A 14891-nucleotide genomic window follows, 5' to 3' on the forward strand; every position below is an offset into this window, starting at 1 on the left:
CGAGACGAGAATCAGATGGCTGATGTTCTACGGGCAGATGAAGAGGATGAAGGAGGAAAGATATTTACTATTATCCAGAATGGTAAAAAAAAAATCATAACAAACAAACTTGGAAATATACCTAGCAATAAATTAAGTAGATAGTATTTTATAATAATAGCAGATAAAATATAATATTGAAAGGGCTAAAATATTGAAGAGGTAAGAATTATATAAAATAAATGAAAACATATTATTTAAAAACAGTCTGTGTTCAAGTAAATAAAGAAATGAATTTAATGAAAGGCGCGGAAGAAAATGTAAATTATGAGTAATTGAATTAACATAATAATTTATGTTAATATATATATTTTTTTTTTTACTCATCTATATTACTGTGTATCTTTTATTCACTGAAACATATATTCTGTTTTCTTTCATGCCCATTGTATAACTTACATCGTTTACTTTCACACACAGTATGTTGATTTAAATTATTTTCATTGTTTTTAACCACTACTTACAGACTTTACTATGTTAATTCAATTACTCATCATTAACATTTTCTTCTGCACCTTTCATTATGTTTTTTTCTCTATTTACTTGAACAATGTCTGTTTTTTAATGATTTGTTTATCATTTATTTTGTATAATGCTTACCTCTTCCATATTATATTTTATCTATTATTATTATCACTACTTAAACTACTCTCCACTTGATTTATTTTTATGTATATTTCCATGGTTGTTTGTTATTATTTTATTTTCAATTCTATGTTTCTCTGAATTATGGTTGTTATCTCGTTTTGTTTTTCAGCCCTTACGAAGGTCTGAAATTTAGGTCGAAACGTCTGCACAAATAAATAAGTTTTGTTTATTTGTGTATCTTTGCTGCCCGCAAATAAAATAAAATGAGGCGTGGTAAACGTTTTCATTGATTTTTTTATTAACTTTTAATTCGAGTACTAATTTTTATTCAAAGACAAAAATTTTAGGAGTTAAAATTTCCTGTAAAAGTCATGCATTAAATTTAATTCTTGACAATATATTATGTTATTTTATTTATTTATTTTTCATACAGATAGTTTGATTATGTTCATCTTGTCTATTCTTTTGTTTGTATATACTTTAAGAGTTTTATTTTTTTTTTTAAATTTATTTATTTATTATTATTTTTTTTTATTATTTTTTTTTATTTTAGTATGTATGAGATCATTCATCACTATTACCTTTTGCCCACAACTGTGTGGCAGATTGTAATATCTATCAATAAATAAATCTTAAAAAATAAAAAAAATAAATTCTTGACTAAACCTTAGCATCACTAAAGTGTGCTATGAAAATAGTCAAGATACCATGGGTTGTTTCAGGAAAAATTTATGAGTTCAATATTTTTTAGGGGTGGCAAGTTGGTATTTCGGATTTAGTGAATTTTATGTTTGCCATTTCGCAAGCAGCCAATTCCATTGTAAAAGATTTTCAGTTTTCGCTTTTAACCATACAAAATTAAATTCGCGATATATAGCGCAATACAAACATAGTTCATAAATATCTTCGAAGTTAATTATTTCTTTAAACAATTAAAAATTTAATTATTGTAAAAAAACATTAAAAATGTAAGAATCCAATAAAATTTTCTCCAAAATACCTATATATTTTATCTCCTACTAGATAACGTCACTGGAACTCACTTTAAAAAGAGTACTTATCGGTCCTCTGTGAAAAAGAAAAGAAAATTCTTTTCTAACTGTCTGATTGCTCAGAATCAAAATTATATTTCTGAAATTAACTAATAACTTACAAAAATAAATATGACTTGGTCGAACTGGACTGTTAGAAGGGAGCTTTTTACGTTTTTCACAGAAGACCGAAAAGTGGCCTTTCTCAAGCGCGCGCTAGCGACGTTAGAAATAAATTAAATTAAGATATTAGAACTTTGTTGAACATCTTACCTGTTCTGATGTTTTATTGAATTTATATCACCTAAAATTAAAATGCTTAGCTTTCTAACTATAACAAAATTAACACTTTTCTTTATTTTTATATTTCCGTTGTGAAGCTGTAGGTTCGGATTCAGCATCCCAAAAAAATCAGATTCGTTGAGAAAAAAATATATGTTTTTTTCCTGAAAAAACTTTATTTGAATCTTCGATATTTTATCTTATAGCGCTCTAGTAGCGAAGCAAATTCCCCGAAAATAAAATGTAATATACGCTATCGGTTGAAAACTTGGATAATTTAAATTTTATATACAATATTATCTTCGAAAAACTCTTAGTTTTAAGTTATTATCGAAAAAAAAATTTTTTTTTTAATTTCGAAAAAACAAAGATTTTTTTTTTTAGAATGTTTATTAAGTCCTGTTTTTGTTTCGTTCAGCTTCAACTACAACTAATATTTCATTAAAACATGCATTTTCTCTTCCAGTCTGCCTAAAAAACGTTCTTCTTCCGTGGAAATAAATTCTCTTTCAAATCATCAGTCTCATAGCAAACGCAATATTTTACTAAGTTTAATCAACGAACTAATTTTTTATATTTTAGGAGCGTTTTTGATACTTCATTACTTCACAGTATTACCTAACCACTATGTCCAGTACAACCATTGTTTACCATATATTTGTCAATATAAATTCCTTTGTTTTTTTTTTAATTTGGCTTTGTAAACATTTTTATAATCGTTCAAACGAGCATTTTGAGTTACGTGTTGTGGTTTTATTCTTCTAAGCCCCATGGTCTGAATGGTTTGATATATGGGGGTAGGTAACAATAATAATGATGGATGAAATCTCTTGTACTGCATTTCAAATGCATTCTAAGAGGGGAATGAGGAAAGGGATACACCTGGATATTGGAAAATGGATTAAACCTGCTCTCTATTCATCGGGCTCAACAGATTTCGTAATGTCTGTTGTCAGTAAGTTAATAGTCCTTGGTCGAGTTTGAGTCTGTGTGTGTCTGCCACCTTTATGGGCGTTCTGTCGGAGCCAGTGTCCTAAATAATGGATAATAAGCTATTGTGTTGTGGGAGATGCAAATTTCCAAAGAATTCGAAAAAACTAATAACAAGTGAACTGGTTTCAACGAGGACCTGTGCATTATACATAATAACACCTGTACAAAATTCAATATCAAATGAAAAATAATTTATTACTCTGGGACATTGTCCATTGGGAAGAAATGGAGGTAAATTTTATATTGGTCAAGACAATTTGACCGCACTAACTTTATTATAAACGGAGCTTATTATTAGTATAGTTACATGAATCATATAGTAAATAAAAACAAGTAGAAAGACGAAACACTAATTCAAATATTTGCAGATAAAAAAAAGAAGTACTTCAAATATTTACAGACAATAAAGAAGAAGAAAAAAAACTTCAAATACTTATAGATATGAGCAGACCACTTTTGCTTTGAAAGTGACTCAACTGGAAAAAAATTTTGATTTAATTTCGAATCGTTTCTAAAGATAGTAGCATGGATTGGGGTTACTTTCTATAGTAAGGACTAAAGACTACACCAAAGTTATTAGAGTTGTAACAAAGTAACCCCAGTCTACAATACAATTTATTAAGTTCATGAAATACATAATAAATTAAAAAAATTCCCGATGAACCACTATCAAATAAAACAGGAGTATGTACAATTATTAAGAAAAAGGTAATTGAATAAGAGATATTTGAACGAGGAAACTGTTATAATAGAGCTCCAGAAAGATGCTCTATATTTTATAATAACTAATGGTCATATTACGATAACTTTTTATGATTTTGATTTTTTTAAATTTATATTTTTCCTCTAACTTCACAAATAGTCGCAATTTAAGCTTATGAAACATTTAATGTGAGTGTATATGGCGAGTACCGAGAATCACTTAGGTCACTTTAGTGACATTGTAAAATAAAATAATAAAAAAAAGATGGGCCGATTAGTTTCTGTGAAAGCCTTTTCTTTTTCATACTCAATTTTTGGATTCTTTGTTTTTTGAAACGTATAACCTCAAATTTTGAGGAGAGTTAAATTCTTTTTATTTTTTTCGTCGATTATGAAAATAATGAACTCAAATTAATGATTTTTTTGACAATAGAGTTGAGTATTACATTCTTAACATTTTTGTTTTCTGTAAATGTTTTAATTTTCTTAAAAACTAAGAATGAGTTTGATTTTAAACTAAAAACGGGCCCTTTTGACTTGTAAAATAACAACTCTATAAATTTTCCGTAACACTTTAACAACAATGATAATTAAAACCAAAGCCGTATCGATCAAATACCTTTATCTAATCTGTTTTAGTAATCTGGTATGTTACATAATCAAATCAATGCTCATTTATTAGAATTGATTATATTATTACGTTAACTCGTGAATAAATAAACATTACCTTCAGGTATGATTATTGGAGATGGAGATAGGATCAAAATAAAACATAATCGATATTTGTTATTAAAAATATGGGTCATTTGGTGCTATTTAGTTATAATATAGATATTAAAATGTTTGGAAAATTAAAGTTCATAGATTTGATTTTATTAGTTACACTTACAGGCAAATACAAGCTTCCATGTATTTTCCACCTCAATATAATATAACCGAACAAATATTCTATGATCTGTTCAAATTATTTAGTAGAACGTTTCTAACATGAGGTGACTATAAGGCAAAACATACTCAGTGGGGTTCATGCTTATACACATCCAGGGACACGGACACTGAGGTTTGTCGTCCATCTTCAGACGTTTTTATAATTGATAAATCGACTTTCTCACCAAATTCCTACTATAAAAAACCCGTCGTACAAGACATCATTGTAGCAAAAGATTTGAGGTCACTGCCGATTACTGTTACAACAGAAACAGATGCTCAGATCATTTACCAGTGAACCTGATGTTATGTGCTGACCCATTCCTTGCCGAAAAAAATACCGTTGCTAACCCACGGTATCATGAATTGGGACCTATTTAGTGAATATCTAGATACCTAGTTGACTCTCCCTACAGTACTAAAATCTGGACACGTTTAGAAGAATCAGTTAGGTTCTGTACAAAAAACTGTCTGGTACTCATAAGAGTCGAAAGGTAGGCAAGGAATAGGTTCGCCGCCATACCCTTAATATATCAGGGATCTATTTAGAGCCAAGAGAAGATAACTATCTACTAGACGAACTTTTAACAAACCAAACAATGACCTTAAAAGATAAATACTAAAATTCATACAAACTAACTTTGACAAATATTTGGAAAACCTGGCAACTGATGACAATAGTTTGTGGAGACACACTATTCCTACAACATGAGATATCAGTCCCGTTGAGAAACGATGGTGGCTTCTTGGCTTTTTCAAACCGAGATAAATCTTAAATATTCGCGGATCATCTTTCAACTGTGTTTCGACTTCACATCGATTTAACATACATACAACACCAAACTAGAGTGGAAATAGTTTTAGACTCTCCTCTTCCACCTAATGCTTTTCTCCTACTAAAGTATTAAGACAAATCATGAAAATGTCTAAAATGATTGACAAGACTACGGGATGACAAAAGAACCATTATATATTTTATTACTAAAAAATAATTAATGATTAGAAACTGAAAGTGAGAAGCAAATGTTGGCCTCAAAATAATAAGAGTAGTATAAAATCATTCACATTCGGATAATCGATCATTCCTAAAAAGCTCTGAAACTGAAATAGCACCAAAATTAGAGAATAACCCATTATTTATATATGTATAATGTTAATTAATTAACATAATAATGATTTCAGATACGGAATCGCTGTTTGGGAACAACATGTCAAACCGATCTTACCTTACGTCAGCTCCACAGGGACGATGGCTCCAGAGAGCTACGTCTTCTCCTTGCTGGTCAATATTACTGCGTACCTCTGTGGGTATCAGTGTTATTTATATTTAATGATTCATCTTACATAATTTTCTACAAATGTTTCCTAAAAAAAAAAAAAAAAATACAAAACACAATAGTTTTCTATTGAATATATATTTTTATAAACCATAAGAGTCAAACAAAAGAGAATACTTCTGAATCTAAATCATATATGCCCCAAATGTCCATTATTTAATTGAATTTCAACTAAGTAATTTACAGTATGATTCAAGTTCATTATTTAGATTAAACTCTCCACGAACCTAAATTAAACCTAGTCAGGTAGTAAGGTGTATTTAGTTAATGTTGTTATATTTGGTTGTTTCACCCAACGTTAGGGATGGTTGACTAAAAAATTTTGAAATTAAATATTTTCTGTTCAGTCACTTTTCAAAACAAATAACCAATTTATTAATTTAAGAACTGAAAAGTTTGGAAGTCAAACTTTTTTTTAACGTGTTAATAAGTTCCTACTATTTTCCCACGAATTTATTCCCTAAAAAGGTGAAAATTAAGTAACCACAATTCTGGAGATAGAAATGGAGGAACATCTTAGCGTGGTTCTATTAGTTTCTAGTTTATTAACACTTTTTTTCTTTTTACATTCAGTCTTGTGTACTCATGTGGAAGTATAGATTTTTCTGATTTTCGATGTTTGGGAAAGTTTTTGATGAATTTCATCGCATTGGGATATAGAAGAAAAAATTTTCACTTCTAGGCAAAAATGATGAAGTGTCATTTACACGAATTGTAAATTAAATTAAATTTTGTACACTGAATTAGCTGTAGAGAAACATTTCTTACACTTGAAAGTCACGCTTGATTATGACTGATCGGTGTGTATGAGTAAATTTTTTTTTTATTTAATGAGACGAATATAGAAGCCAATAAATATAAGCCTTCCATTGCGCAACCATCCCCTCCTTATAGTACAAGAGCCGGGAAGAAAAAAAGGCAGTTATCTCACCCCAATTTTTGATTACTTTAATGAAAGTATAATTACTAGTCAAAACTGGTGAGTCTGCCAAGTATAGGTAGGGGGTATAATAAATGGCGGATGTTTCAAAACCTTAAAAAACACTAATTTTTCATTCGGAGCTCTATATCTTAAAAATTACCAACAACACTAGAAAATCTAAGAGAACATTATTTAAAGAAGAGTAAATTTGCTGAAATATTAGCCCTAAAAGAGCTATTTACGTCCAATAGTTCTCGAGATATAGCTTTTTAAATAGCAAAATTTCTTAAAAATCTACTGAAAGATTAGTGGTTGGTTAATTTATTTTGAGAATTCTGTATCTCAGGAACTATGTGACGTATACATGTCTATTAGGAATCAAATTAAAGCTAGTTTAATCAACTATAAAGAAGTTTATGACCTTTACCTTCGTAGGAATAGTTGTTTTCTTGATATTTGCTAAAATAAATTGGTTTATAGTTATTTGGACAATAAGTTTGATTTATGAAAACTTTATTTCAGAAACCATTTGACGTACAGATGTCTGCCAGCGCTCAAATTAAAGCTAGTTAAATTTACTATAAAATAGTTAATTATGTTTATCTTTGATATTTGACAAAATAAACTCACAAAATGTTAATTTCTAGTTGTTCGTATAAAATGTTGGATTTTTGAAAAAATGTATCTCTAGATCCATAAGACGCACATATGTCTGCCAACACTCAAAATAAAGGAAATTTAACTTACTATAAGTAGTTTATGACACTTTTCTTCGTAGAGCTAGTAGTTTTTATGATATTCACATATGAATATGAATTTGGCAAATGAAAATTTGTCCGAACAACTATAAATCGATATATTTTAGCAAATTTTATGTAAACTATTACTCCTACGAAGATAAACATCATAAACTACTTTATAGCTCATTAAACTAGCTTTAGTTTGAGTGCTAATAGACATCTGTACGTCAAATGGTTTGTGAGATATAAATTTTTCAAGATAAATTCACTAACTTGATTGATCTTTCAGTACGTTCCATATAACATTTTTATGAAATGTTGCTTTTTAAAACCTATATCTCGAAAACTATTTAACGTAAATAATTCTATTAGAGCTCATATTTTAGTAAATTTACTCTTCTTTAAATGACGTTCTCTTAGGTTGTCTTGTGTTGTTCCTACTTTTTAAGATATAAAGCTCCGAATGAAAAATTAGTTTTTTTATCGCTTTGAAACAGCGATTTTTATTTTATTCCCCTACCTATACTTGGCAGACTCATCAATTTCGACTATTAATTATACATAGTTTTCATTAAAGTAATCAAAATTGGAGTGAGATAACTGCCTTTTTTCTCCTCTTGTACTCTTGTACTATTACCCACTGTTCCTCCCTCTCTCACTTCTCTTTCACCCCTTCCTTTTCCCCTCTCTCTTCCTCTGAGATAATTTTCAACAAATTATCGGCGAATAAAGTCTCCAAATCCCCAAAAAGGTGAAAAGAAATTGAAGTCAAGTCTGGAGCTAAGGTCGGGTCGGTTTTTAAACTCAAAATCTCAAATTAATAGCGAATGATCCTTACATTTACTTTATAATAACGTTATTTAAATAATTCTTACATCATGAAAGAATATAGCTCAGACATGGCATCTCTTCATATTTTTGAAAGTGTAATAAATCGAGAAGTAATATCAACAAAAAATAGAGTGTTGGTTTTATTTATAACTATTCATTATAACACGTAACTGTGTTCTTAGTAAAGAAGACCTGTCTAAACCTTCTATCAATTTCTTAAGTAATAAAATCGATTATTACTTGTTAAAAAAAAAACACAAATATCACACTTATTTTGTTTATACTTGGTTCCTATCAATTATTTTTAAGACTATGAATTATTAAGAATATGAAAGTCTTTTGTACATACAAAATATATTCGATTCCATGACATGCAGTAGGAATCTGCGTCTACTTGCGGTACTTGTACGTGAAGAAGTACGCTCGGTTCAGAAACCCCAGAGGTACCTGGCTCAACAAGTTCTCCGCATGGATTGGGATTTTGGCCTGCTTCGGACTGGATATGGTCGCCAACTGCCAAGTCTCTTCTTTTCCTCTTCCACATTATATCGGTGCCTTCCTGATTTTTATCGGAGGAACGATATACTTTTATATGCAGGTATCGGTACTATTAACTAATATACTAATGAATTAATGATAAATAATAACGGCTAAATCATTAAAAATAGCTATATAAAACATCTACCCTTAGAAGAAATACTTGCCTACCAATATATAGCCAAGAACACAGGTGACTAAACTATGCTTATGCTTTCATTTAATTTTAAAATGTGCTGTCATCCTGTCAAAGGTAAGCATAGTTTAGTCAACTGTGTCCCTGCCTACTTACTGGTGAAACTTGTGTTACTACACACTGATATCAAAAGGATATCGACATAGATGAGAACTAGAGTAGACCAAAACTCCTGCTGTAATTTTGAGAAAAACCTAGAAGTAGAAGATTCTACTGTTTCGTAAACTCCTTCAGACCAGTACTGAAAGTGAGTCCTTTCTGTTATTAAGAGACAGATTTCAAAAATTGACTAGCTTTATTAAAAAAAAAAAAAGTTTTCTTCAATTTTCACAAAGGACATTCCCTCTGGTTCTCAATGCCTCATATGCGACCAATAACACCCTTAAAGAAACATTATTGTCAAATATTTTATTTCATCTATTATGTAAAAAAATGTACAGCTCTTACATCATATAAAATTATTTATATAGTGAACTTTATAAATAAATATGTTCACTCTAGACTGCAGTTTCCTACAAAATGATCGAGGTTATTGAAATGCCACACTTGCATGTCCTCAGGACTTGGCTGTCTATTCTGTCATGTCTACTCATCATAGTTGTTGTTGCATGTGGCATTGCTGCTAAGATGATGTTTCCAGGTAAATAATATTTTATTTTAAAATTCCAGTAACTGAAGTATATGAAAGAAATATATTTTATAATGACAACTTTTTTCTTCACTGTTAATAATATGAATTTTAGTGGATCTTGAGGATCAGTCAATAGGACAACTGTATTGAGGCAACATTCCAAAACTTGTATTGTAGAAGCATTGAGATTGTCACATAGGGGTCTTTCTTTTTCTTATTTTCAACAAACGAGCACCTGATTGAAGCACCATTCACCAGTATAAAAGTTAAATATTCCAGACTTACGGGAATTTTGTCAAATAGCCAAAACTTTAGAGCAGAGGTTCCGCGAACATCTCTCAAGCATTTCACAAAATAATTTAAAATGGGTCCACATCAATTATACCCAGTTTTGAACCATACTATCTTAGATTTTCTTCAAACTTTACACAGGTATTGTGTAAGAGGTGAGGCTGCTACAATTCTTATACAGTATCTCAATCTTCTCCTTATATCTCATCCTGGCCTTTCTTAGTTGCATTGAAAAGACAGATCACTTTATTTCTACTAAATGATAATATGGAGGTTCTGCCATTTTCCTGCAGCTATCAAAGGGGTCCCCCCATCAAAAAAAGATTGGGAACCACTGCATTAAAGGCCTCTACAGTATTAGTAGATCACACTCATCCTCCCATGTTTTCATCTCTTAATGTAAGGACTAGATACCTACTTTTAGAGATGGTGGATTGTAGGAGGGTTTTCTGATCCTATAGGGATCAATGTATAATATAGTGTTAATTATTATAAAATTGTAATGTCAATTATATATAAAAATTTAATTTATGTAGGTATTGTTGTAATGATAATTTATTATGCAATAAAATAAAAAATTTTGTATCAAAATTACATTTTCTTAGCAATTAAAAAAAGAATAAATAGAAAAAAGTAGCATTTCGAGAGCAGCCTAGCTTGAACTTGGATCTTAGGAATTGAGAATTCTAGAGTGCTTTACCCACACCATAATAAAATTTAATAAATCTTGAATAATAACTACACATTACTGGCAATTACAGGTTCAAAAAGTGAAGAACGGCAGTGGCTACCGAAAGACAAGGGTTATATTCCACATATACTAAGCGCTGCCAGTGAGTGGTTCCTGGTCCTAGCCCATGGGGCTCTTCTCCTCACATTCCTGCCAAGTTTTAGCTGCATAACAATCAAGGCACCAGTTGTTGTTGTAAGTGTATAAATATATTTTTATTTTTATTCATGTATTATAGATAAGTATAAGTTTAAGTATTATAGAAAAGTGAAGAAGTGGTGACTGTCTTTATTATTAGTTTTAAAGAATATATATGAATATTAACTAATTATACATTTATATAATGTCCACAGATTGAAGGTATTACTGAAACATATTCAGAGCCAATACATATTATTTCAGCTGGAATTCCTTACCAATGAATACACCAGATAGAGATGTTCTGTTCAACTCATTCTCCAATATCATATTTATGACTTTATGAGTCATATTCTAGTAGTTCCTTACTTTTAGTTTTATAATATTGCAGTAATATACTGAACAACATTATTGAAGTCTTGATTAGTACTAAAACAAGCGAAGAGCTCACTCTAAAAAAGGTTATAACTACGAAATATAGTAAAATGATTTTTCAACATAATAAGCTTCTTTTATATAAATATCTTCTCTGTCTGTCTGTAGTAAGTTTTAAGATTTTATCCTCAAATTGCAAACCAAATTTATTAAAGTATAAATTTTCTGTAATTATTACTTTATGAAAGAATAGAATAAAATTTATTCTAAAGTGTTGAAAGAGATTTATGAGTGTACTAGCACACAAAATAAATGGTGAGGAAGCTATATTGATCTTTTTACTAAGCAGATTTTTATTATTTTTTTTTATAGTAAATTATAATACTAGATTATTCATATACTGACTGTGCCTGTTTCTATTTATCCACTAAATATTTATTATCTATTATTAAGTTATCTCAAAGTGATATTATTCATAAAGGTGAAAATTCTTGAAAGGATTAAAGCTAAACCATTTTTTAATAAAAAAATAAACTTTTTATTTAAAACAAATAAAAAAATTATATATTGATTTTTCTTTCTTTTGCCCATCTTTTGATAACTCTAATGATAGATTCCACCTGAGGATTAGTCGAGTTTCTCAAAAGCTGAATTATATCTGAAAGAAGGTTCCTGGAAAGAAAAAAAGAATTAAGAAATTAAATAGAAAATGAAACTGTGCTGAGAAAAATTGTTTAAAACTACATTTTGCAAATCAGCTAGGGCTAGTTCAAATTTATTTCATGACAGATCCATGGAATGTATCTTGACCTTCCTATTCTAGCCAGAATAAGTTTGTATTTTGAATGAACAAACTCCTTTCTATGTAAGTTAGGATAATTTTTAAGAAATACTCTCATTTTTCTTCAATGAGTTTTTCAATTAAAAAAAAAATTTGCCCTTTTGATATTAAGTTCCTTAATTCTTTTCAAATTGGAAATTTAGATGCCTCCAAAAATATACAGAAATCAAAATGGTACTATAAAAAAATCACACTTACGTTGGCTGTCTGTCTGCAACAATTAATTGAAATACTCCAATGCAGGCACCTCGCTTACCCTCCCAATGTTCTGGTGTTGGATCCAATCTCTCCAATAAGTCAAAAGCTTTTGCTGCATGATAAAATTCCCCTTTCTTATAGCAATCATTCGCAATCAACTGAAGTAAAGATAACGATTCGGTTGAAGTATCCATCTTTAAATAAAGTTCCCAAGCTGCTTGGGCCTTTCCTTGCATGATATCTATAAAAAAAAAAAAATCACTAAAACTTAATATTTATTACTAAATAAATAAATTTAATATGAAAGGTCTAACTGCTAAACCCGCATTATACACTTCAGTATTTTTTTAATTAAAGATGAAAAACCTCTAATTTCAATGCAAGGTTTTTTAACTTCCATTTTTATCTTGAAACGTCTAAATCTAAACTACATTTACAAAACAAAAAATAATTGAAATAAGAGGTTTTTCATATTTAATATAAAATTTTCTTAAGTGGAGAATGTATGTTTTACAGTTAGACAAGTGGTTTCAAAACCACAGAAGTCAGCGGGCCACTAAGCCAGAAATTAAATGGTTTGCGGCTCAACTGAACTTATTGAGAGGGAAAGGGAATATCCCTCGTAAACCTACCCTCCTTCCCCAAAAGTGTTTTAAGATTCTTGAATAGGAAATGAAATCACCTGTTTTATAGATGTATCTGCATTATAGCTGAGGGAGAAAAAAAATTATTGAAAAACTATAATTACATGAATGTAACAAAAATATATATATTTTTTTTCACGGAACGGTCTTAAAGACAAGGTGAATATAATTATTTTCACTTCCCTTCATATTCATCAAAATAATTACAGATTAAAAAGTGTCCCTAAAATAAATTCATAAGAAGATTTGCCAAAGTTATGTAGTGAAACTGTTATTACTGTTCTATACTATAACTACTTAGAGCTGCGGACCAGCTATGGCTTTAGACGTGACACAACCTAGCTGCCAAGATATGAACTACTACAGTAATTAGGCAAATGTTATATATTGATATATGTACTATTTCTTGTAAATACTTTAACTGTACAAACGTAATTTATACTATTTCTTGTAAATACTTTAACTGTACAAATGCAATTTGTACTATTTCTTGTAAATACTTGAATTGTAATTATTATGTCATATGTTGTAATATTCATAAATGTTCTATCTGAATCAATAAAAATTACAACAGAATCTTCTGATCCACTAAAAGATAATGTCTTACACGTAGAATCTCAGAATTATACCACAGAATTAGATCCTTCACTTACATTTTAATTTTATGACATTCATTAAATAGTTGATTCTCTCTGTAATTTTTCAAGTCTAATAAAGTAACTAAATCACAAAATATAACTCCAAGAAAAAATATTTGAAACTTCAACAAAATGATGAAAATAATGGGCTATAGTTTAAAGAATATCATACTTACAGCACCTTGCCATATGAGTAATATAAACATAATCATTTTGTAGTTTATCATTCTGGAGTCGTGAAAATGTCTCTTCAGCTTCTTTGTAGTTTCCTAATGCTGATTTAGCCTTTAAAAAAACGACATACAAGTATCAAAACAATCAATTCTCACTATAGAACTTCAGATAAAAACAAATTCAAATCAAATATTTAAATATTATTAGTAAATTGTAGTAATAGGAGGTAGCAGTAGTCTTGATAAAAATGTTTGCTGTTAAGAGGCTCAGCTTCAATTTTCAGATTATATTGCAGCAAGTTTTGTTCATTGTATTTAATTTTTTTAATATATACTTTAAAGTATGTCTAATAAAACAAAGAAGACAAAAACAGACATCTTAGAAAATAAAAAAAAAAATTGTTTGCAATTATTTTGATTGGTAATTAATAATACCAAAATGTTCAAAGTTGAACTGTATGATAAAAGTAGAAAGCACTAACTTGTATTCACAGTACACATGCTCAGATGGTACACACGAACTCAATATTGAAGACATGAAATAAATAAAAAAATAAAATTTCTATTCCTTATCATGATAGATATAGTTTTCTGAAATGGCTGTATTGTTTAGTTTCTAACATTGTTGAGATTAAAGCAATGAGGTATATGCATGCTTTTACTTGTTTTTTTTTTACTGTTCCAAACATATTACAAATCCTGTAGGTAAAGTAGTTCTCAAGAATTATTGGATATTAATTTTTTAAGTTACAATATCAGGATCATCAAATTCACTTTTCTCCAAACATTCCAAGACCCATACACTAAGTCATTACAGTCTACATTATACAATAATAAATATAATTCTCATAGTAAATTAATACCTGAGCATAATTGAAATTAAAGGCATCATCCTTGAAGAAATAGCTCTTAATAGACGAGAGATAGAGATGGACATCATCAAACTTTCTCTGAAAGAAAAATGCTGATGCCATACACTGCCGTCCAGGAATTGTATCACATTCACTTACACTGTTCCCAACCAGTTGAAAGTATTGTTGAGCAGCTTTAATTAGTTCTCTCTGAAAGAAAAAAAATATATATGTAAATATAAATATAAATATATTA

The 14891-nt window shown here is 29.4% G+C and overlaps 2 protein-coding genes across 2 annotated transcripts in view; one reads left to right on the forward strand and one right to left on the reverse strand.

The window, feature by feature from the left end:
• The window catches only part of LOC106690337 (DNA damage-regulated autophagy modulator protein 1), a 20882-nt gene extending 8901 nt beyond the window's left edge, over positions 1–11981 (forward strand). The window contains exons 2-6 of the mRNA XM_014435742.2: positions 5745–5866; positions 8770–8990; positions 9627–9765; positions 10809–10972; positions 11131–11981. Of these exons, the coding sequence (XP_014291228.1) occupies positions 5745–5866; positions 8770–8990; positions 9627–9765; positions 10809–10972; positions 11131–11199 (715 nt within the window). The 3' untranslated portion in view covers positions 11200–11981. The remainder of the gene's footprint in view (positions 1–5744; positions 5867–8769; positions 8991–9626; positions 9766–10808; positions 10973–11130) is intronic.
• LOC136796761 (intraflagellar transport protein 56-like) lies at positions 11822–14845 on the reverse strand (the record flags this gene model as incomplete). Its single annotated transcript, XM_067051389.1, is given in 4 exon segments — positions 11822–11962; positions 12330–12570; positions 13788–13896; positions 14648–14845. Coding segments are annotated over 4 exon segments (660 nt in total), but the record flags the coding sequence as incomplete, so codon positions are not given.
• Between the last annotated feature and the right edge of the window lie 46 nt (positions 14846–14891).

Source organism: Halyomorpha halys, unplaced genomic scaffold, assembly GCF_000696795.3.
Source record: "Halyomorpha halys isolate HHAL.00 unplaced genomic scaffold, Hhal_1.1 Scaffold1666.1, whole genome shotgun sequence".
Taxonomy (NCBI): Eukaryota; Metazoa; Arthropoda; class Insecta; order Hemiptera; family Pentatomidae; genus Halyomorpha; species Halyomorpha halys.